General features: G+C 34.9%; 1 protein-coding gene across 1 annotated transcript in view; it reads right to left on the bottom strand.

Moving 5' to 3' along the window:
- The window catches only part of LOC140155234 (integral membrane protein 2B-like), a 219,720-nt gene that overhangs the window by 86,117 nt on the left and 106,755 nt on the right, over nucleotides 1-26,848 (bottom strand). Inside the window, exon 4 of the mRNA XM_072177988.1 lies at nucleotides 13,971-14,081. Within this exon, the coding sequence (XP_072034089.1) occupies nucleotides 13,971-14,081 (111 nt within the window). The remainder of the gene's footprint in view (nucleotides 1-13,970; nucleotides 14,082-26,848) is intronic.

Here is a 26,848-nt window from a genome sequence, read left to right on the forward strand (position 1 = left end):
CATATATATATGAAGTTTCATAAAAGACCTAAAACACAGGTCCCACAAAAAATACTGTGCAATGTTGGGTGACCAAGCCCTTAAATGTTATTAAAATGTTTTTAAAAGCCGGCCATTAAAACATTTTCTTGCAACCTGTGGGAGCCCATTTGAAAATGTTACAAAAATTATTTTGCATTTGTTGGGTAGATACATTTTGCAAATTATGAATTATGGACAATCCTGATGAATACATTTATGAATTATGAATTAAATATACATTGAGACACACATTTTTAAAGAAAATCAGCTTTCAACATGGAAATTCTTGAGTTAATTTCACGGTATGTCCTTTGTGGTATTTGCCAAGAAATACAGGTATTTCCCACCCACTTGGCAATATGTTTTGTGTTTAAATTATTCCAAACACAAAACATATTGCCAGTATTCCAGGAAATTATCCTGGGGAAATTATATCTTCATCTATGGCATTGTCTTTTTTAAGACAATTCTTGTTACTCGTGATACTCTTGCACACAAAAGCAAGTGCTACTCTAATTAATTCGCATGGTTCAATGTCTTGTACAACTAAGCGTAGAATTCATTACACAGAGAGTAAAGTTCATACCATTATAACACTAACTAGGATTACTGAACTGTGTCACTTTACATTGGAATGACCAATAACCTTGCGAGGTGATTTACCTTGCAAGGTATTCTCTTTGGATAAGAAGCAATTACCAAGAACTTGAAGATAGCAGCTCGCATTTTGCTGTTATTAGAGTAATGCAAGAAATAATAAGTGTGCTATCATAGTAAATGGATGTCCATTTAGATAACCTAGCCTCTCATAGCACATTTACAATTTTATCTTTCAAAATTTTCTTTGTTCATTGTACATCTGTTGGGGGGAGTCACTCCCATTGTGGCCTGTAAACCATCCGCGATAATCAACTTTTGAAAAGCACCCTAAACAAGGATTTAACCCTTGGCTGAAATGATACCCTAAACAGGTAATATGCACCTGTTTTCACACACTAAACAGATTTTTACCCTTGCATCAAATTTCATACCGTAAATTCCATTTCCACGTATTAGCAATTGCAATTTTGCTACCTTTTTTTCTAATTTTTCATCTTTTTGACACTCTAAACACGATACGTGCATATCGTGCCTACCCACGAAAAATTCTTTTTATTACAAAAATGAGCTATGTGCTGCTTTTTCTATCAGAGCAAATTCTGTCCCAAATAGTGCAAACTTGTACCTTTCCTGGGCCACTTTGGATTGTCCCCACTTAAAAAAAAAACACATCAAAAAAATTCTAGGACCTCTGGTTAGCATGTAGTGGGGACCAAATTTGCACAAATTAGATCCCAGAACACGCTATGTCCCCACTATTACCATGATTATTGTTTGGCAAGGAGGTGAGATGGAAAGAGAGAGAAGATGGGAAGATGACTGGAAGCCTCTGTTTTTCGTATCAAATATAGCTGCACTTGCAAAAATATTCTCATACACAAATTGCACGATGAAAATAATAAGGAAATACTAGGCTGCTGCAACATTACATCAATGCTGAAAAATGATACCATAACTAGCATGTTGAATTGCTCATGAATAATGATTGAGAATTCATTATGATGCTTATTAGATTAAGAGATTTATAGGAAAAGAGGAAGACTCAGAGCATGGAGAAGGTGTGAACGTGACTTCATTATTATGATTACAATCATTTGAACTAGTTTAATTGCCATAATTACTATGTCAAGGCATTTAAGGTGGTATTGGAGGCATTTTGGAAGTGCTCTGTTCATGTTTTAAACATATTAATTGAGTAGGGCAGAGAACACTGATCAATATGCCTTTTGTTTGGAGCTAATCGGATATACGGTTTTCATAATACATACATTTTAAATTTCTTTGTATTGTATTGTTTTTATCAATAATCAATACAGTTAATGAGCTAATATGACTTGAAAGTGCTCATTAATATGTAATTTTTGCCAATATTTTGCTAAAATTCAATGCATAAATGTTCATAACATTTTTATTTCATAGAATATTGGCTTCAAACTTGGTCAAAGTGTTCCCAATGACTTCCAGATAATTTATGCATAATTAATGAGCAAGCCGCCCTAATTTGCATAATTAATTAGCATTTATGCAAATTAGCTCATTAATTATGCAAATATGCTAATTAGGGGCGGCTTCACTATATAATACATTAGAACATATTAGAAACACTTTGACCAAGTTTCAGGGCAAAAGTATGTAAAATAAAAGTACCATGAACATTTATGCATTGGTTTTTAGCAAAATATTGGCAAAATTACATATTAATGAGCCTTTACAGTCCTTTTAGCTCATTAACTATATTGATTATTGACAAAAACAATAGGATACAAAGAAAATATAAATTGATGTATTATGGAAACTGTATGTCCGATTTGCTTCAAACAAAAGGCATATTGATCAGTGTACTTTACCCTACTCAATTAATCTGCTTTAAACATGCTCAAAGCATTTCCTAATTTCTAGAAAATGACTCCATTACCACCTTAAGGCAAGGTAGTTCTGTCATGTTGGTGCCAACATTAAAGGGGCAATGCAAGTTTTTTTTGCACAAAATATTCCGTCTTCACCACTTAGCAGACTCTGTTTGTCCCTTTGAAGTCTGTTTTCTACTGACAATAACATTTTCTTCAATTCCATACATATTTTCATCCATTAGTCAATACTGGGTCATGAGTCAAGATAAGGAATCAAATTCAGAATCTATCAGACTAATTAGATGGTTTTAATATGTTGCTTTAGGAGACAAAAATATACACTGTTCTACAGGACATGGGCGCCAATCCGGGGTTGAGACAAGGGAAGTGTCCTTGTACTTTTCAGCAAAATGACCCATTTTTGGTTCTTTTCAGCCGGATTGGCCCTTATGCTACAGGAAACAGAGTTTGTGTTCCGTAAGGAATGTAATATCAGTCACATTTTTGGCAAAACTGGATTGATTTGAACTAAAGTGAAAAATGTGCAATTTTGGTGATTTCTTGGTCATTTTGTCAGTCCCATATCACAATAAGTTGACAGTAATATTTTGATGTAAATAATCAAACTAATGGTCTCTGAACTTCATATTTGAACTTTATTGATGTATTGTTTGTATGTATTGATGCTTTGTTGACAACTTGCAGACATTGGATCTTGAGATTTGACAATGGTTGGTCGACAATGAAAATTCTACTTGACAACAGCGCTAATACAATGATCCACTCAGTATGATACAGGTAAAATTAGCCTTGAAGCTTAAGCTGAATTTATACTCGATCACTTTGGCAGAAAAGCGATTCTCATGCATGCTCACTGTTTACTTCAGTTTTCAGAGCGTCAAGTTCAATCAATACCAATCGCTGAGGCAAAAACGATGTCCAAGAAATCTAAACTTTTGAGCGATATCGCTTGACACATGAATGCATCAACAAATCATTTCCAAACAACTGGATCTATTATTTTGCTAATTAATTTACCTTTCTTGATTATTAACTTTAGGTGATGAATTAGTTCAAAACAATGACAGCAATGGATGTTCTAAAAATGTATTTTGTGGCATTTAGAATATTTTAATTGCCATCTGCAATCGCTATCGCTGTGATAAGTAATATATGCAAAAGCGACGAGCGATATATCGCAAAATTTAACAATTGCCCATCGCTTTTCAAAAGCGGTGCCTCGCAATCGCTCGGAGATCGAGTATAAATTCTGCTTTAATGTTAAGACTAGCTGCAACAGAAGCTTGGTTAACACACATCATGCAGCAAAAATCACAGTACAAGGATGAACTTAATCTAGTGCACGGATGAACTTAATCTACCGCTTTCCAGGGATTCAACTCAATTTCAACATGTATTCTTATTTGTCAGTCATACTAAGGCACGGGTCATTGCTTGACAGTATGTAAGGCATGGATCAAGTGACACATTAAAAGAAAACTAACAGAAATTCTTTTTTTGTTGTCTGAGTGTGGGTACTATGGTATTAATGTGCAATGCTTAATGCTTGTTCTCCTACTTCACCAACAGTTAACATAGCATATAATGATATTTACACCAGAACATAATTTAATTTTGACGATATTTTTGCTAATTAAAGGAGGATTTCGTGATCCTAGCATCCTCTTTTTATGACATTTTTCAGTAGAATCCACGAAAAAAGTGTGTTCCCAAAATTTCAGTTGATTGCGATTTTGTGTTTGCGAGTTATGCATAATTATGTGTATTACAGTGCTCCGTACACCACTGTTGTAATTTTGTTCTGGAATACCAGAACGAAATTTAAATTTGACAGTATTTTTGCTAAACAAATTTATCTGCAAGCAATTTTTGGTACATAAACATAATGTAGCCAGAGGTTTCCAGTGGTATAAAAAATCTCAACTTTTTTTGAAAAAAGTGGGGGATGAGGCTGTGGATCACGAAATGCCCTTTTAATCTGCAAGATTTTTTTTGTATATAAACATTGTGTAGTCAGAGGTTTCTAGTGGAATAAAAATCTCAACTTTGTTGAGAAAAGTGAAGGATGAGGCTGTGGATCACGAAAAGCCCCTATATAAGCAACCGAGTATATGTTACAGAAAGTGACTGTTTTCGGCAGCTCGCTGATATTTAAAATCCTGATTCACAGGGGATGATACCTATCCAAGACGTTTCACATCCATGACATCAATATACTTTGTATTCTCAGTCTTTTCTCTGACTGACACATAAATTTAAAACTCGTCTACATGTAAATTGAAACTGGTAATTCTGTCGATTGAAAATTTGATTTTTTTCTCTGCATATCAGGATGTTCATCTAGCTTAAGGCAATGGTAAATGATAAAGTTAAAGCCAGTGGAGTAAGTCAGTTTGATCTATCATAAGAACTGGGTTTCAACTTCCAGTGGGGGAAAGGGGACTAAAATAGGTAAATGAGAATAAAAATATACACAGTGAAACTCGTGACAAATACATGTATCACACCGATTCTGCTCTATCGTATCACATGTGTTAATACCCAGCTAGAAAAACTCTACATGGCCAAAAGCAGCGTATCTGGAACTGAGAAGGTAGGATCAAATTACAGAAAAGGCCTCTTTTGTAGTCAAGTTATGCATGTTTTTACACAAATGTCATAAGAAATGAACAAAATTATAGGCAATATTCAAGAAATACATATTACCAGGATGTGTGATATAACTCAAATGTTATCCTCATGACATGTTACACAACTGTTTTACTTCAAAAATCTTTTTACATGGCATGTAAGATTATTTTATAGATCTAGGCATACCTACCAACAAGGTGGATTTGTAAAAGTGCTGTGAATATTTACACAGCATGCAAACTGATCAAAATACATCACAAACAAGCATAACAAGAGGCATAGATTGGGGGGGGGGGAACTAGGGTAACTTGCTCCCCCAGAAATTTTTCAGGGATAAAATGGGGATGGCAAACATTCAAATTGTCCTTAAAATGAAAACTGGGACAAAAAATTGACAAATGGGGACGAAAACGTGGCTTTTCCCCTTTACACTAAAATGTTACTGAGCATAACCACTGACACCATTTGTAGAACAAGTAATGAAAGCAATTCAACAGTTTGGTAAAAAATGGTGCAAATGAGTTTGGGTATTTGCATTAAGAAGTACAATTTATTTTGCTGTCCTTTGTGTGGCTCTGAGCAATTGTGTCATGGAATTAGGTTAATGCACGTTTCTGTATGCGCAGGTTTGTACGTAACTTTCTTTGATTTGCTAAATAACAAGTTAATACAAATTCTGTGATGTACATTTGAAACAAAAGAAGGTGTGATATAAGAAGGCATCTGATACAGGGTGTTCGTGAAAGAAATGCATTGTCAGAAACTTTAATTGTCGGTGTTGTAACCAAAAAGAACTAACTAGTTGATGTGGTAAAGGAACAAAACAAAAGTCCCATACTTTCTTTCTGACAGCTCCATTATACTAGAATTGTACTAAAATACCTCAATTTCAATTGGTCCCACATATTCAAATATCATTTAATGACAATAGACGGCTTATGCACAGTGATAGGTGCTCCAGATATACAATGTAGATCATTTATTGATATTTGAGTCCATATTTGGTTCAGGCATTAAAATCCTCCCAGAATTAAAGTTTCCAATGATACAGTTCTTTCAGGGACACCCAGCCAGTAAAGTCAGTTTTAACTCCATCAGGTTGCTCAACTCTGGTGTGTGTGGTGAAAACACTGGTAACTGATCATGGCTGCAAAGCTTATTCTGGATCATGGTACATGGCTATATATATACGAGGGGCAGTCAGTATGTTTTAAGAGTGGACTAGTGACGTCATATGTTGATTGTTTTTATGGCATTTCTCAATGATTACATAAACACTGTACCTTTGTCTTTAATTCAAACAACACATGTAAAAATTATATCATACACATGATTACGTAACAGCATTAGCATAAAATCAATATACTAGGGACACTGCCAAATCACTCAAAAAGGCGGGCCTTTTAAATTACAGCAAAGACACGTGTTTAAAATGTCCGAGAACAGAGAAAGTACAAGGAACATAAGGCTAGTTTTTGGCAGGAATAAACACTAGGTCCTCAGTTTGCATTTGGTAAAATATGAGACTTGTCATTAAACTGTGGTGGAAATGGGACGTCTGGAAACTTCAACAACTTTAGGGCTTGAATGGAAGCAAAATTATTCTGCAAAAATGGCGTTAATGAAAAAGCAGTTATTACAAATGATATTAATTATCTCCAAAATGAAACAGACTAAAATATAATGACTGGTCACGTGTGAGAGCTAGTACTCAGTGCGATGATAACTGGTGCAAATCAAACAATAATCTCATGCATGCGTAGGTAGGATGACCGATACAACATGGTGGAAATGCACGAAAATGGCAAAATTCCATGTAAATAGGGCCTAAAATATTACAAAATGCTATGAAAATTTTAATTTAAATATTTATATGAATTTTTATGGATGATCTCAACCTGAAATAAACAGAAAAGTTTTAAAAATAAATGTCTTATTAAAACGATGGCCTCTCTCTATGTACCACTACTTTTTGTATAAATGTAACAATGGTAGAATAACAGTTATATTTTAATCACGGACTCAAATATTTTCTAGGGAGACTCCCGTTTTAATTTTTGGAGATTAGTCAACAGAACTGGCCAAAAAAATTAAATTTCCACGTTTGCTATTTTTGGCAATATCAAGATTTGTATAGAAAGAAAAACCTTGTTTTTGTCAAAAATAAGACATATTTGACCATGCATTTTAAACAAACTAAAATATTTACAGCCCAACAAACATGGTTTAATGAACTGGTAGTTTGTGTTCTATTACTGTTCCAAAAGGCAGCATTCTCCATTCTTTAATTCGAGAAAATATAAAAATACAACAATACCTCATTTCAGCCTCTTATTTCCCTTAACAAAAACGTCTCAATTTCACCAGTGACTCTAGACCATTGATTTTATGCTAATGCTGTTACGTAATCATGTGTGTGATATATTTTTGCATGTGTTGTTTGAAAGACAAAGGTACAGTGTTTATGTAATCATTGAGAAATGCCGTGAAAACAATCCACATATGACGATACGAGTTCACTCTTAAAACATACTGACTGCCCCTCGTATTTCTGAGAATGAAACTGACTTGTTTATATAAAGTCTCTTGGGCCACCATGATCAGGGACTTTTGTACAGCAGAATGATAGTAAATTATTGCAGTATATGTCCATGGCTATAATTGTCATTGTTTACAATATTTGCCTACAATTCTTTCAAAGAAGAAAATTACATCCAAACAGCTGCTGTTCAACATATCACACAGAAATTCCCACTGGGCACATCATTCCTTAAAGGAATTCATTATTTAGAAGTCCTACATAACTGCAAGTTTCAAATTATTCATAAGAACAAACAAAATCAAGGTTAGTCTTTTCTCTAAATGTAACTTTAAAACATTGCGGATTTTGACCCTGAATAACACACAACGATCATATCTCTTTTTGGGCGAAAATCACGAAGTGATTTTCGACCCATATTGCGCTGGGTTTTGTTCTACTTACTTCTTCACGGCGTTTCAGAATAAAAACGAAATATTCGTGCTGTCTATGTAATCACGAAACTACAGAGGCGTTAGTATCCATTAAAATTTGTCATTACTACTTCATGTTGATATTCAAACAGTGCTATAAAGTTGTCGTACCAAGAGATGTGTTTGTATTAAAAGAAATAATTGTTTTACAACTTCCATGAACTAGCATTACTTTTATGCAAATCAGAAAATTGCAACAGATATTTTTCATTTCTTTCAGACTGAGCGGTATTGCCAGATTGTACGTACAGTTGGGCTACATTTAGCCTCATTTAGTTTTATTGATACTGTCGAAATACTTGCTTGCATGTGCTTGTTGCTTTACTGTAGCGTATAGAATGTGTTAATGATACTATACGCCTTCACTTGGCTCTGCTGATGTAACACCGTAACGCCCTCACTCAGGCTTGCTGGTTTAAGGAGAATCCTTTAATCGGTGTAAATGAATAAGTGGAGCTAAAAGGCGCAAGGTACCATTCGGAAGTAAATTATTATACATGTACCGTGCCAATTTGACTTTCTGAAGGGGGGGTAAGATGACTCGTAAATCTGTATATACTAGATTGAGAGATCTGATACTGGTAATAATATCTGGGTAAGCGTGGAAGTTAACTTACAAAGAACGTCATTTATATTTATCAAACATTTAAGGCTAAAGGCAAAAATTACATGTGAAAATGTTATTCTGCGGATGAAATTTATTGTTAGAACACGGAGATAAAATAGCATTGAATTGTTAGAAGATCACAATACACGCAAGCCATCATCATAGTCATCATGATATCAGGTAAGTTACATGATGTGATCACGCACTTCTTCCACTTGACTTTCACTTACCTGTGTTTTCATTGGTCAATTGTTGTTGATGTGCATTACTTACAATTGTATTCATTGGATACTTTTGGTGTCAAACTTGAAGTAGCTTGGCACGCTTTGATCATGCACTTCTTCCACTTGACTTCCTCTTACCTGTGTTTTCATTGGTCAATTGTTGTTGATGTGCAATACTTACAGTTGTATTCATTGGATACTTTTGGTGATAAACTTGAAGTAGCATCGGTATCGATCGGCGTGCCTTGTCAATATCGTGACAAAGACTTTGTTGAATCTTCTCAATTTTACGCGTCATCCCCCTACTAATCATCAAAGGTGGTTTTAGAATCCAGTGAAAGCTCAGATTTTTCTCATTAACATATTGAAATTTAATGTTCAAGTATAAATAAGAAAAAGTCATTATTACTGCCAATATATAGTCTCAAATATGGTATACCACATTTAAAACCAATACAGCATTCTTTGAATATAACTTCAAACTGCGCTTGTACTAATAATTTTAATATGTTTATGTGACAAATATGACCATTCACTTATAATAATATTAAATTATCATGATAATTATCATTAATGACAACACTGTACACTACCAGTATCTAGCTATGTATCAAAGACATTTACTTCATGTAAACACCAACGCTCTTATCATGTAAATATTGTATACCAATAGCTCAGGGGTAGCACTAACCTGCGCTTGTAATCTGAACGCATTCTTTTAGCTTTGGTGCACAAAACTTCAATGTAGAGGTTACTAAAGGGTCATTTGGACCTTTTATTTCTATTGTTTTAGATCCACAATTTCACAACATTTAAAATTTTGGACCCCGTGTTTGAAAACCTAGCGCTACCCCTGCAAAACGTACTTTATTGACCAATATGTGTTCTGTAATAGTTCTTTATTCTTCATTTCTATTAGATTTTCAGTGTATTAGGAAGTAGATGTATATATAACAAAAGTTATTCATTTGTAACCACATTTCTTTAAATAAACACAATACCTAAACTGCTTATTATGCTAACAATTCACGTTCATTGACTGTTGCACTAAGTATTATTCAATGCTTATGAATTTCATCAACGTGTACAATCTTTTCAATCCAGTATATTAAGAAATACATGTATAGCACAATAAAAACCAGGCCCATAAAACACATATCTATAATTTGCCAACAATTGAACATCCTTTTATAAATTTTCTCATGCTAATAATCCTTTTTGATATCATCAGCTGTTAGTATTTATCTAAACTTTCATTGTATTAATATGCAATGTATCAAAGACATTACGTTCATGCACAATAATAACATTCTTATTTTGTAAACCTTGTATGCTCATAACTATAGTTACTATTTACATATCAACATATATTTTTATACTTTTTTATCCAGCTAACGACTTAATAACTATGTGATGCCATCAACAAAAACAAACATATTTCATTGGAAAAAATGATCCAAAGCAATATTTCCTTTTCTTTCCTCTTTTGGAAACACTGTACTTGCTCATATCTTTAGGACTACTTATTCAAATTCAATGAAGTCTCTGAAAAATGCAGGGTTGTAAATGCTGCTTACTATCCTATAGGCAACTTAACAAATGTCCTATAGCAAATTTAACATTTCAAAGTTCCAACGTCTGCTTCATGCCATCACATAATGTGTATTAGTGTAACCTTTACAACTTCTACTCTTAATACATATTTGTCAGCAAAATACTTATTTCTTTCCTTTTTTAAACAGCTCTCTACCATGTTCACAAATGTCACCTTGTCTAAAATTTATATCAACAATTCTAAGCAATTTATGTACCATCACTTAATACTATGTAATGTTGTAACTTTCAAACGTAAGCTTCAACACTATGCTCCTCCTTGTACAATATATCAGTAACTTCAAAAGCCTGCCAGTTACAAATGTAAATATGTACATTATTAAAATTACTATATATTTTTGCACGAACAAAACTCAATATAATGCCAAACTTTCACTTTTAAGTCTTTCATCTTCATTATAAGTGACTTAACAAACACATGAAAACAATTCATATGCCAACCACCACTAACCTTCTAATGACATTCATATTTTATTATGGATATGACTGATGCACATAAACTTATTTACATAATAATGTCAACGTAATAACTACTGTGTTATGATAATGCTTTTATGTTATCTCGATCTTTATAAGATTCTATTTCCAGTATTATTAAAATTACAAAACTACATTGCATGTGTCTGTAATAATTATTTGTGTTTCTTTTAACCAACCTTTAGCCAACAATTGCCTATCAAGAATTATCCAGTGTATTTTTACTACATGCCCTACTTGTCATTTGACAAACACCAAGTGATTATTATGAATAATTATAAAAACAATTCGAATAAATTAACTACACCTTTATCATGGCACTTCCTCTTGATTCGCCCTGTTCCTTTTTAAAGGAATTTTTATTTAACTTTGCCATCATAATGTCTCAGATGACAAGATACCTTTGGAGATAAGGCATCACATTCCGCTTCAAGTCATGTTTACACATAACTCCATCACTATACTTTGTTCAACATTAACACTATGAGAACAACCTGTCGATTGGCCAAAAAGAAGTTTTCATTATCAATTAGACCAATCAGCAATGTTGTTAGAATAATTTCACCACACAAAAAAAATGGGGTGAATTATTTGCAAAGCTCCATTTTGATTGGTGATTAAAGTGAAGATAATGTAATTGACCAATCAGAGGCAATGATAGATCAACAGGTAGTACTCAGGGGGTTAACACAAAATAAAGTGAGACTCACAACATCTCAATGCCAAGTGCTTTTTTTTGTGGTGTGTGACTGGCACATGCATCTGTGGAGCTGTACAGATAATTCTCACGTTTCACAATACGTCTTGCCTCCAGTGGTCGCTGGGTCGAGGCCGAAATATGCAGTGCATCATGGGAAAATGTCCACATCCAAAGCCCGTGTAATACAAATACAATACAGGAACATACATCATTATGGGTTTAAATGTCATAATGATGTTACATGCGAATGCACACTAAAACAACAATTTACAATTATAGTAGATCCATTTTCTATCTATTGATCAGAGGGAATCCTTCGCGGAGATGTTTTCAACATTATTTAAAATCACACTCGCGTGAAAATTCAATAGCAGTTAGAATGGCGATGTCGACTCTGGAGTCAAATATTTGACTGCCAAGAGCAACCGCTGGTTGCGCATCGTATTGTGAAATGCGAGAATTGGTGGGTGTTATGATCTATAATCTGTTGCAAGGTTCCTTTTATGCGTTAACCATCGCGTATATGTGCGTGATGTCAAGCGTGTGCATAGGAAGCTGTGGAAAATACTACACGCTGGATGGTTAGCATTACGCCTAATTTGTAAAAGGAATTCTGCAGATAGGTTTGCACTGGGTTCGACTGCAACCGGCCTACAATGTAGTTAATGCAATCTCACCAGTTGCAGCAAAATTACAGCGCTTTGAATCCTCTGTAAAAATGCGCTACATAAATTCAAAATTTATTATCATTTTCATATTAATCATGACATACCAGTTTTAAGCTTACTTAAATGATGCTTACATGCTATATGGCATGGACATTTCTGGGGGCACACCACTAAATAATCGTCCCATTGAAATACATGAGAAAACACAAGAAAGTAAATTTGTTTTTCTACCCTTTTGCCTAAAGCTGAGAAAATGTCGTATGGATTTTCTAAAAGTATAAAGTCTGAAATTTAATAAAAATTGATTTTTTAGGGGTCCATCTAATTGAACTTTTGAGCTACGGGCACCTGAACAGCGCCCTCACAAATTTCAGCCGTCAATTTCGCCTCCTTACCAGATCCGACCTTGATATCATTCCGACAGCCTGTCACTAATTCACTATCGATTTGAAACATTTTTTGAACAGATTTTTAATGTTGAGATTCTACTCTATTGTTTTCATCAAAAATAAGCACGATTCACTTAAATTTAGTCACCCTCGAGAGGCTGATATATTTCGCTCAGGCGCTATTTTTAACCGGGACTATACAAGGTTACACCAAATGCGGAAGTGATTTGGTCACTTTTTCTTTGGAAACAAATGAGGCGTTTTTTCTTTTACACACATGCAGCAAAAATCACAGGGCAAGGACGAACTTTAATTAATCTACCGTTTTCCAGGGATGACAACTCTTTTGCAGGACTCAAGAGGATAACAGTGAATCTAATTTTCTAACATTAGAGACACTACAAAGAGATATAATCACAACAAATTTGACAACTTCATTGGGCTTAGACTAGAGTGAAAAAAATTAAGGGTTGACTAAGTATTGTTCGTCAAGGCAGCCAACAAGATGGGGCGTTTTTTTTACACACATGCAGCAAAAATCACAGGGCAAGGACGAACTTTAGTCTACCGCTTTCCAGGGGTGACAACTCTTTTGCATGTCTCAAGAGGATAACAGTGACTCTAATTTTCTAACATTAGAGACTCTTCAGAGGTAAAATCACAACAAATTTGACACTTCTCTTGGGCTTAAGACAAGAGTGACAAATTAAGGGTTGACTAAGTATTGTTGGTCGAGGCAGCCAGAAAGATCAATTTCCATTGTCTAAATCAATTATAATTGAAAAATAACACCTTAATGTTTTGCAGAAGTTCAGCTTACAAATAATATACTTTCAAAACTTGCTTGATTTATTGTTTTTAATGAGTTACGTACATATTACAAAGGTGGTATGGTTTCAGCCCTCTTTACAACATAACTCAAGAACCACAGAACCTACAAAAGTATATCTGTGATATTGAATTATGCTACACATTCGATGTGAAATGATCGATGCAATTTTTGCCAATGCTCACTGCCATTCGCAGGATGCTGCTAACGACCAAATCGTAAAACAGTTGAAAATAGTTACTAACCGAAGAGGTGATAAATAAACTAGCTTCCATAGTCCTGTTATTTATGGTAATCCAGCATTCTATGTACCAGTATGGGACTTACCTTATATCTAATGATAAAATCCAGCAGGTTCTGTGGCGGTACTGTGACAGATGTGTTGATCTTCATAAGGAAACAAACATGATCGATTCGATCTCTGTAAGCTGTCACTTCCTGTATTAAAAAGAAAAGAACACAAAATCGCAGGTTAATTTCCCTTTTCTTTAAACTTATGGATAAGATAAGAATTCAAATTCTGATCAATTTTGAAGAAATATCTCAATCTATAGGGTTTAAAAGATAGACAGGTGTATTAGCGCTATGCAACCACTCCGGAGGCTACAGAAGGCTGCAGCACAAAGCAACTGCAAGCGTATAAGTATCCCAAAGGATCCAATTGTGTAATCGTACCAGCACATACATACACATGACCAAGCTAAATACCGTAAAACCCCGTCTACAAGCATATAGAGTGCTTCTGATGAAAGCTACATTAATCCAGGCACCATTATGGAGTTCGAACAAATAAATTACGGATCCAAGCATATGCAAACAAGTATTATTTTAAGACCAATCTATTGTATTGGTATATTTACGCTTGCTTCGAATTAATTTAGCTTTCATAAAAAACACTATATATGCTTGTTTTACGGTAGTGCTTTAAAAAAAAAATCACAGCACTGAACAAAAGAAAATCAAAAATCCCAACAACAACAAAATGAATAATGAATAAGTCTAACTGAACAGATATAAGTTCACAAGTTTTTTCTTAAAGGCACATATAAAATTAACAGATGTGGAAATAGGAGTATAAACTGACCAGAATAGATCAGTTGTAGTCCTACTAATTCATGGCATATTGGATGGCCTAGGGGAAAGTTAGCCCATATTAGCAAGACTATCCTTGCCTTCAAGGTGAAACAAACCTACGCATGTTACCCTCTGGCCATGGGCTGGCCTGGTGTCAGATCTTACCCAGGGAAAGATGACATTCCAATATATGCCTTTAAGTACTAGAATGGCTGACAAATCCTTGGTGGCTTTGACAGTTTAAGCCCACCAAATGATGTGGTCTTGATATCGAGATATAACCAAAAATAGTATTCAACTTCTGTATTATTTTGTTACCCTGAGCAAGATTAAAATTACCAAATTCTGGAATTGTAAGTTCAATTGTGATGGAGTTTTCATTGAAATAAAGCTCAATGAGATTGACACTTTTAAATTTTCAATCTAATTGAGCTTTATTTCAATGAATTGTATGTCGAGCAAAATTGAAATTAAAATTTCAATTTTGCTCGAGCAACAATTCATTTTGCTTGATCGCATCACATGGAATGGATGTGATCAAGATTAACTCCAATTACATCAAGCTCTACTGGAATCACATTCATGTATGCAATCACGATAGCTAATTCTTGCCAATATGATACAGATGATATAAGTTCATAGGGGAATCCAAATTCTTCACAGTGCAATAAAGAATGCTGCAAAAGACTAAGACTAACAAACATTTACAAAAAAGATTCATGGATGCCCTATGGAAGTCATCAACCAGTGTAGCATGTTTCATTAATTTGTTAATGCATGCATGGTGATATGAGACTTCAATTTGTGTGCTGAGCATCTTAATAAATGCATTTATATGCATAGAGCTTGAAAACTCTGGTCATAGAACTCTATCACAAGTGAGTGGTTATTAATTAACAATAGCTAACATTGAGAGGTGCCAACATCTTAGGAGGAAGTACTGCAGGTGATTTTTACACTTGAAGAAAATAACATTTTCATTCCAGTTTTCTGTTAAAAATGATTTCACTACTTGAAAAACTGGAGGGGAAAAAGTTTCGCAATCTTGAGTAGCATTGTACAGTTCATAATTCAGGTGGCACCAACAACAAAAGGTTGTTTATGCCAAAATGTACAAATAACATAAGATCACCATACTCCATCATCCTACCAAGTAAGAAGTTAATCATTTATTTAGAGAATAAACGATATGAATTTTTATTTTGCCTATCCTCTACCGTGTGATAGAGGCGACAGGCAGGTCAATATTTTGAGTAGTGGATGCCGCGCAGCGGTATCCACTACGATAAAAATATTGGACCTGCCTGTCGTCTATCATAGGTAGAGGATAGGCAAAATAAAAATTCCTATCGTTTATTCTCATTCTTAGTCAGTTAAATATTATTTTAATAACTGTAAACAATTTTTTAAAAGCAAAAACTAAGTTACCGTCATAAAAACTCCCCTCATTATAAAATGAACGAAACTTGTTTACAACTTTCACGTATTCTGTTGCGCGTACTGCTAGCGCGTCGCGTATTCCGCACTAGTCTCACGATACAGCGCGATACATACGCGCACCTCTACAAGCGTGTAAAGCATTATCAAGACGCATGATGACGTGGGGTCGCGTCTACGGCCTGCTAAACGGCACCGAAATCTTGCGATTGTCCAATCAAAAATGTGTCTACGAACTAGACCACTCCCACTGACTAAGAATGCATTATAGGCTGCAAAGTGGATTTTAAAATGGAACTTCAGGCAAAAATGCAAATGTTGGCGACCTTTGTATTACAAAAATGAAAACCAATATCTAAATAGCAATTAAGTCACAATTCCAAATCAATATGAAGTCATCCATTGCTATTCCTCTGCACAGGTACTGGACTGAAATCCATACACAGGGAGCACGTGTGGACGACTCGGACGAGTGGATAAGGCGCCCGACTCATAATACATATGTTGTGAGTTCGAGCCCCACTCGTGCCAACGTGTTGTGTCCTTGGGCAAGGCACTTTATCCTCATTGCCTACTGGGGGATGTGGTTGGGTTGGATTGGATGTTTGTATAGTTGTTTGTTTCAATGTTGCAATATTGGCGCTGATTAAGCTGCTGCCTGCAAATTGCATTGTGTATGTTTAGGTGTGTTTAATGTACAATTCTAGCAATTTGACCTGCGGGTCACCTTTAGAGTTTGAAATAAAACCTTCCTTTTTTTTCTTTTTTTTGTACACCCTTCTATGGAAAACATGACCTTAAATCTTCTACACAGGGAGTGTGAATTTCAAATGGAGTTACCTAAATAGGCAACTCCATCTGAAATCTACACCCACGGTGTGGGAGATTAAGGTCATGTTTCCATGGGGTGTATATATTTCAAATGGAATAGCCCAGTGGTTAGAAATCTCATTTTAAATTATAGAATCCTCTGCCAATAAATGTAATAAATGTGTGAAAATGAGTGCTTAATGACATTGTTGTAAACAACACTTAGTTACATCCCTGAGGTTACCCAGGCTTCCTTAGTGAGTTCCTCTTACATCTTTATAAGAAGAACATGCTATGGTGCATATTTATTGGTAATTTAACAGCGCTAATGTCACGATCTATACACCTCATATATCATGGCCTCTGACAATTTGACACAAGATGTGTATGGGATGTGCAGGGGTATCTATTTAGTGCATAAAAGTATTGTTTTACGATCCAACTGTGTCTCTATCGCCTGATATAACATGAGAGATTGCATTATTTTAAATGGAACAACAAAGCGACATGCAGGGCCGGATTTACCTTTTTGGGGGCCCTGGGCCAGGCCAAAATTTGGGGGCCCTGGGCCAGGCCAAAATTTGGAGGCCCCAAACTCACCATAAGGAAGACATGTGCACTAAAGTGGCCAAGTTTTGATTTAGGTATATGATCGATAGCAGCGGAGGTAGCATTACAATTTAGAGGGAGACAAACATAGATTTTATGAAGACATTTGCGTGCGAAGTGTGCGAAATTTCTTTAATTTCAGACTATTTTAGTCCAAAATGAAGGTTGCTATACAATGGGCCAGTGGGCATGAAGCATGCAAAATTTTGCAATTTATCCAATTTGGCGCATGGCCCAAGACATGGTGTTTTTTGGTCAAAAAAAAGGAAGATGCAGAAGGCAATTTTGGGCCCCCAAAATTTGGGGGCCCATCTGGCCCAATGGTAAATCCAGCCCTGGTGACATGGGGAGTAGTTCCACGCAATAACTCGTAATAAACATGAATCTGTACTGTACTGTACTGCTGTATTTTTTTAATTAAATTTTGTATTGAGCACTAGACTGCTGAGAGTTGATAACAATATCATATAAAATATTGTAATATACACATTTTAATGGACTCTTACTTAAGGGATTTGTTTTATGAAACATTGAGAACTGTCATCATCAAAGTGACTTATTTAATCTCATTGATTCATATGTAGAAGCAGTTAGTGAAACAAATTTGTATAAAAAAATCTGTCTTATAACTACAACCCTGGACAAAAGGGTTGGAATGAAATTAGTACGGTATTGCAAATGAGCCCCCGTTCCCCGGATCAATGTTGAATCCTGACATTTTGTTCATGTGCGCTCAGTAGTACGTACCCAACATTGATTGATGGGGCAGGGAGAACTATTGGGGGTGAGGGTAATGTTTAGACTTCACACTAACGAAAGCGTCATTTCATAACTCTAAAAATAACAAAAATATGGCCATTACAAGGTGCACGTAATATCATTTATTCCAACCTATTTTGTCTAACATTGTAGGGTAAGATTGGCTGGGAAAGAAATGCAAATTGGGTAGGAAAAAGAAAATATTTCAAGGGGATTGTGGGAAAAATATTAAGTTACATGCATTACGGAAAAAAAAGTTCCATGCATTACGTGTCATATTGTTCTTCTTCATAATTTTGTGCCTTCCGATGCAATTTGTTATCACTCCATCTAAATAACAAATTGCATCGGAATGCGCAAAATTATGAAGAAGAACAATATGACACGTCCTAAAGACATTGCATGCACAAACATGACTTGTTCCTAATCAAGGCTGAAATCAAAGGGACTTTTTATTTTACGTTATAAAATAAAATATAGCAAGGCCAAGGAGTAAAATTATATTATTTTGCTGCAATTTGGCAAGAAAATTGTAAATTATGTCGAAAAATTGAATTGTGCAAAACAAATCTAATTATTATATGAAATTTCTTGGTGTGGTACTACTAGGTGCCATGCAAATTATTGGTCTTTACCAATGCATGCAATATAATTCCAACTTGAAGAACAAGCCAGAGCATGACAAACATGGTTGGCACCAATAATATAAGTAGAGCAATGGGTCTGGATAAATAGGCTAAAGCCTAAAGCATGTAAAATACAAATATTTATAAGCAAAACTGCACATATCATGACTTCCTCATATAATATCACCTGAGATTCTCAACAGAGCAATCACATTTAGCTGTTTAAGAAAGCGCCTTGATAAAATAAAAATGGGTTCCTATTTGTTCAGTAATAGTTGAAAGATACTAAGCGGTACTACAAGTAACAGCAACCCTTGCGAAAAATGTTCCCACACCTGAGCGTTAATAGGCCAACATCCTTCCCGCTCCCCTATTGCAATGTTGATTTGGACAAAATCATCATCATTTCTACATTACAAGTCTCCCAACAAAATGGGGGGTGGGGAAGGAGCGAGTGTAAGCGAAATGTGTATTTGCCAGTATAATACAAAATAATGCGGAACCATCACATATTTAGCTCCAATTGCATGCTTTTAACACCAGCATGTGCTGGTGTCAGGCAACGAATTTCCGCCAAGATTGTGGCTTTAGTTTTTATTTGCACTCTAGTTTTCTGTTTTCTTTGTGTATATAAAAAAAATTCTTGTCCCGCGTTGTCTGCTTTGATGGAAAATAAAATATCTATCTTAGGCCGTATAAAATTAATGTTTTGGTTCTCGTCCAGAGGATTTTCATGAATTGATGAGGGAGGGAGGTGTTTTTTTTTTTTTTTTTTTTTTTTCAATGTAAAATTAGCATTGTCAGTAGTTTTCGGTCTTCTCCAACAGTGCTCGAGGAAGCGATGGGGCCCTTTTTTTTTCGAAGGGCCGAGGCTGCGGGATAACCCCCCCTAGAGTCCCAAAAAGAGATTTGTAAGTGATGTTTGTTCTCTAATAAACTTATTTATATGTATGAAGATTTCATAAATCATTCCAAAGTCTAAAAAATTGAAAAATCTAAAAAAAAAAAAAAAATCTGACAAATCCCAGAAATTGAGGAGGGAGGGACGAGAACCAAAATATTAATTTTACACGGCCTTATCTAATTAGTTATTTTATAGTCATCAAATTTTCCACAGCAATGAAATTTGATACAACAGAGAGAGGAAAACTATACTTTAATAGCATCTAATCAGAAACGGATCTGATGTTATCGAGAAATCACTTAGAACAATTATTCAATCGATGACAGATTACCATCATCAAAACATCCTCTTTCTAAATCCCGCTTTACACATTGAGAACAAATCTGCCTCAAGTCGCTTGCTTGCACGTATCTATATACAAGCAAGTAATGTACGTATTCGACCTGTTACGTTGGTACCAGTAGCGGATATCCCGTGCAAGTTCAATGACAATCTGTCTATCCAACAAGGAATGACACCTTGCAATAATAGCTGCTGCATACTAATTTCAAACAGAGCAGCCCTATTATGATTATGAATACAATAGATCTGTTCAGTGAAATTAAATGAGAGGAATATTGTGGTAGATGTGGTATTTAAGACAGAAACATCACCATATTAGGGTCAGAGGTTAGGGTTAGGGGTTAGGATCAGGGGTTAGATTTCAAGGTCATTTATCTTAAAAGGGCATTTCGTGATCCACAGCATCATCCCCCCACTTTTCTCAAAAAAAAGTTGGGATTTATATAACCACTGGAAACCTCTGGCTACATGTTTATGTACAAAAAATTTCTTGCAGATTTATTAGTTTAGCAAAAATATAGTGAAATTTGAATTATGTTCTGGTACACCAAAACGAAATTACTACACATTGTCTATGGAGCCATGTAATACACATAATCAAGCATAACTTGCAAATTCAAAATTGGAATCAACTGAAATTTTGGGAATAAGCTTTTTTCATGGATATCTACTGGAAAATTTCATAAAAAGAAGATGCTAAGATCATGAAATACTCCATTAAATGCCACATTTACCAATATTGTGACTAAGGAAACAAAGGAGACAGCCATTTCAATGATAAATTCCCATTAAACTGAGACTCATGGAGTTGATTTATGGTATGATCTGTATCAATATTGAAATATTCAGTGGTGAAGATTTCTTTTTGACATGGGGAAATGGGGTTGGTAAAAATTGCTTGAAGTATAGTGAATCCAACACCTTTTGGTGACAGAATAAGTTTATGGTACAAATGTGAGAAAAATTTTGCCATATTGAAGCTCTAAAATGGTAAAATATGCAAAAGTGAAACACGTCCGTGTGATGAGCCTAAAAAGTTGCACTTTTGAAGCTAAAATGGCCAAATATTAGGTGGTCAGAAACCCACATTCAAACGTCAATATTGGATGTATGATTGTATAGACCATTGCCCCTTTATCAAAATATTAGGGGGATTTATCCCCATCCCCGGCAGGATTTATCATTATGGAAATATTCATTATTTTCAGTTATATTTTCCAAGTAAACACCTGGAACACCATGAACCTACAAATGCAGAACACAGAGAACATAAGCTAGCTTAAAAAGAGCAAAAGACCCAGGTCAGTTACGAGGACGAGGTAGATTCTGAGAAAATTGGCTAATCTTGAAAATCTTTGATGCTTTGATTATCTGTATAATATGTAAAAGGAAGGTACTGATGTCATATTCATGACCAATTTGCACAACAAGCATGCGATGAAAAGTCTCACTTTCAACGAGCTAACAAATTATCTAGCACTATTACACTCTATGATACCTTGGGGGAAAACAACGGCACAGAATTTAATTTGAAATTCACGTCAGTTGCTGATGATACATCAAATAATCATCCTCCTGATTGAAACTGTGTATCCCTATCTCAGATCTGATGACATCAATGGTCACTTTGGGCATTGTTTGTTTGCTTGTTTGATTTTTGCTGTATATTTTCATCAAATTTAATGCTTTTGTGTTTTAGAAATTATGTTTCATTTTTTTAAAGTGAATATAAAGCCATATCTGTTTGGAAAAGTAGGAAAGACAATTTTGTGCCTTAAAATGATACCTGTGTTTAAAGGTCCTGACAGAATGATTCATCTAATACCACAGGCTGTATTTAGTAAAAGGAATAACATACATGACACAATTTGATCCACTCAGACAAAAGTGAGCAATTTTGAAAATTTACTTAAAACCATTACTAGTACTACCTTGCTCAGTACTAAGCTTATTGATGTTGAGATCCCTAGCATACTTGATAAGTTATGAACTTTGTATGGAAATTTTCCAATATTTTTTTATCAATTTCACCCCCTCTCTGTCCAGAGGATGTTTAAAGACATTCCCACAACCCAATGGGGTTTCTGACCTTGTATGTCTGGCTTTTGTACACATGTGGTAGGCCTACAGTTGATCATACCTTGCATTGGGATTGTGTGCAAATATCTGGTGTTTTCATCCTATTATTTAACATTGAAAACATCGAGACTTAGGAATAAAATTAATGCAGTGGGACAATATGAATGTTTCCTGTAAGAAAATCAAATATCAGTCATAAGTCTCGACTATTAGCTCGTTGGCTGCAGTTTTAAAATTACTATTTTGTGTGTGTGTGGCAATGGGGACTTTGCCTTTAAAATTAGATTATCTTGATCAAATTTCCCAATCATAGTGCATTGTAGGAATGCCTTTAAGCCTCCTCTGCTCTCCGTCTTTTTGCCTATATTTCAATTTTATTACTGCAGACTTTGGTCTCATTGGATCAGATCGTGTCAAATTTGGCCGACATTAAAAGTTATCACCAACAAAAATCAAACCCAGATAACACCTCAAGGTAATTTTGTCCCCAGAAATCAAAATCTATATTCACTGTCAGTATGCTAGCTTCAAGGAAAGCAAATACTATAATCAATTCAGCATCTTCAGACGATCTATAAGTTATTTTTGAATAAATGTCTCAAAATCAATTTGATCAACAACACATAGTGTAGGATTTATTATATTGTTTGATTTTGTGTTAAAAATAAATTCACAAAAATATAAACTTGTAAGACAAATCAATATGCCTGGCAATTTTAATAAAATGGAGGAAATGTTTTATAACACTAAAGGTGGTATAGGTTAGCACACAAGCACAATATTACAGCCTTTGTATCAGGGAAGGAAGTAAAAATTCCCAATTTCTTATTTTTTGACCCAAGGACTAAGAGCAAAATTGTGCAATGTTGGGAGTAGCCTTTCACTTCTTTGCTCTTTTCCTTCAATTATGTTTTTCTCTTCATACAAGCCAGCATGCTATAAGTTTTAGAGTTTACATCAAGTTACATGGCTTGAATATTTGGCTTGAGTATGGTCCCCTCTTGATCCAAGTATGTGTCCGACCGTATATCAACTAGTTAAATAAACGAACAAATTGTTAATTTAAAGAAAAAAACTACATGCACACCGACTACTAATAGCTACAGGAAAATCTACAGATCCTAATGCAAAAGCCTTTACAAAGCCTTTACAAAAAACTAATAGCCGGGACTACTAGTTCCTTATGACAGAACATAAGACCCTAGATGACAATTTGACAAAATGTTCGACTGTGCAATTTAGAAAATGATTGCCATCTGAATAGGAACTAGGGTGTAATCAATGAAAGCACCAATTTTAGATGGTATCTTCAGGGAAATAACACGTAGACTATAATCTAAAAAGAACTGTGAGATGAGCAACTAAAAAGATATGTGGCATGAATGATGGCTTTCTGAAACTGTATCTCTCAAAAAGTTGTCGCTAATTCTTCCTTTGTCAATGTGTCAATTCCTGGTTGTCAATCTTTTATTTGTTTAATCTAATAACGTCTTTAGTTTCGGTGTCCGCCTGCTGTGTTGAAAGTTTGCTATGTCGAAAAAGAGGTTCTCTATGTTGAAGGTGGGCTGAGTAGGAAATAAAGTTTGCTATGTCAAATATGAAGTTTTATTAAATATGCTGTGTTTACGGTTATAGCTTGTGTTTACGGTTATAGCTTGTGTTAGGATAGGGTCATAGTTACAGGATTAGCAATTTTTGAGGACAAGAAAGCTTATTTGAAATTTGACATAGGGAGCCTTCGATATAGCAGGCTAAACCTAAACCTTTACTTCTGTAATAACAAATCATAGAAATGACAATTTATTATGAAAATATCTAGACCCATACCTATAATTGAAGACCAAATTAAAAAAAACTGACGTCAGGGCAAAGGCGCGATGTGATCAGTTGATGACCTGCGCAGTACAGCACTTTTGGTCTGGTTGACAGGACGTTATACGCAAACTAGTCTTTTTAATTCGGTCTTCAATTTTAACTAGAACTCTCCTCCTCAAGTTCATCACAAGTATTTTCCTAAATCCTGCACCATTTCTTATTATTGATTTGTCTACATTTTCAGGACAAGAAAGCATGCTGTTCAAAAACCTGTTTTGTAATAGAAAAAAGTAATAAAAATCATAAGTGTTGGGTAACAAGAATTTGATCATGTCCTGCCCTACTTCCTACTCAAATATGCTTGATTTAAATCTGCCAATATGGTTAGTATGACTGTAAGTGGATTATGTTTCAGTTGGTCCTTGAACGGATAAAACCCAATTCCTTATTACCAAGAGGCTAAGCATAGAAACACACAAGGCTGCCTGATGACGCGACTTTAAAGCCAAATTGATTACCCTTTGAAGGATGTCTACGATATAGGAGACAAGGACCTATAAGGAGGTAAGCCTCAGAGTCTGCAAATCCATACCTGTTTCTGAGGATCATTTGCAGTGAAAAAAATTCTTGAGATTTTGCTCCAAATATGGACCAATTTTATAACATTGTGTGGGGCTTACATGTAAACCAAAGCATATATATTAAGAATTTTAAACATAGCACCATACATCGTGTGGATACAGGTGTGAATCCAGAAAGGTAATTTGCCAGGGGGTGGAAAAGTAATGAAAAGGGAATCGAACTGGTAAAATTGCCCCCTAATTACCCTTTTCCAGGCATCCATAAGCACAGTCAGGGGAATGATCATCCATGAAAAAACCTGAAGTCTTTGAAAAAAGCCTGAAAAAGTGTGTGAAATTGGGCTAAAAAGACCAGAAACAGGCTGAAATTAAAAGAAAGTGTGGAAATTTGGACAACAAAAAAGCCAGAATTCAGGTTTAAACCTGAAAATTCTCATGCCTGTACGCAACCCTCAAACTCATGATCATGGTGGTATCTCTCCTTGTCCCAGATTCTCCATATACACCCCGCCCTCTTCATCTTTTTTCCTTTCTCTTCTCTCTTTTCCTTCTTTCTTTTATTTTCTCTCCCTTTCCTTCTCTACCTTTCTTTATTATTAATTTCTCCTGTATCCATGCCTGCTATAGCTGTCATACAGAAGATGCCATAAGGCAGCTATGGACATTTTACATCTTGTGTACAGATATTTCCTTATTAGTTTAATCAGATGCCATATTATCAAAATTGGTTTACACAACCTCAATTCTAAAGTACTTTTTATCTGAGTGTGCCACTGATAGAAAACAACACTTGCTGGAAATTTGGAGTATGATGAAAGATTCCTTCATAATGCCAAGAGGGCTTAATTTAGTCAAAAAAGGGAAATGAAATTGAAACTCTGTTTTTTAGGTGCGCTATAATCACAACAATCTTGGGAGCTAGTAATATAAACTGATCTAGAATATATTTATGCAATGCTGTTACAAAAATATGTAATAGAATACATGTGTACTCCCATGAGTTTACACAAACCGCAGAATACTTAGCTAATGAGGTTTAATGTATTGATCATTATTTTAAATGGAAAGATTGTAACAAAAATATCCACCACAACAGTAGAGACTTGTTAAAGATATTTCATTAAACATGTTATACATGTTACCAACACCCAATTATATTACAGCATATCATTCTACTAAGAAAACTGTCCTTTCGTTCACTGTTACAGTTGAGCAAATATTTAGTTTGCTAATTAATTCACACATTTCATGTCAAATATCAGTAAAACTGGTTCCTAAATACTACTCACTTACATTGAATATCAGCAATGCCACTATTGTAATGACTGTTAGCACCACTTTTATGCGAGTATATATTGCTATCTACTGTAGATAGCATGTGCTCAAACTTTAATCAGCCTACACACATTGCTATCTACTGTAGATAGAATGTGAAACACAGCTAACTTCCTGCACACATTGCTATCTACTGTAGATAGCATGTGCAAGCCTCACAGAAAATCCCCTGCCCAGCTGTGCAGAACAATTGATGTCGAGCAACCAATCACAGTGACATGTCAGTAAATAAATGTCAATCAATGTGTGCAAAGAGCAGCCTGCACACATTGCTATCTACTGTAGATAGCATGAGACTTGCATTGAAGTTGATCATTATAATTCTTTAGATTTTGAAATTATATCAACCCTATCTATCATTTGTTTGGGTTTTTTTTGTTCGTTTTGTTTTTGTTTTTTGAGAAAAGAAACTCAATTTTTTTTTATTATTGTTATTCAATAAATTATTATATTTATAATAAATACTGATCTGTCTGTATGTTTTTCTTAGTGTCTTTACTAAGCAAATTACTTTTTTATATTTGCACTTCAGTCCTCAATTAGGAGTGACAAACCACTCATACAGCTCATTCCCAGTGTGTTTATTTGTTTTTGTGCAGGATATGTAACTCTATTACCTACTTATATTTGCTGAGTAAATTGTTGCATATTTATTGCCTCAATGCATCACTTATATAAATGTTGGCAAAGTTGGCTGTTGATAGATGGATTGATCAGAGATGCCAGTGACTTGCCCAAAAAAATCTGGAAATTCATAGGGACAATTGGAAGCCATAGGGAGCATAGATACAAAATTGTAATTTTTCCCCAATATTTTTTAATCAATTACAAATG

The sequence above is a fragment of the Amphiura filiformis genome, chromosome 6 (genome assembly GCF_039555335.1).
Source record: "Amphiura filiformis chromosome 6, Afil_fr2py, whole genome shotgun sequence".
Classification (NCBI taxonomy): domain Eukaryota; kingdom Metazoa; phylum Echinodermata; class Ophiuroidea; order Amphilepidida; family Amphiuridae; genus Amphiura; species Amphiura filiformis.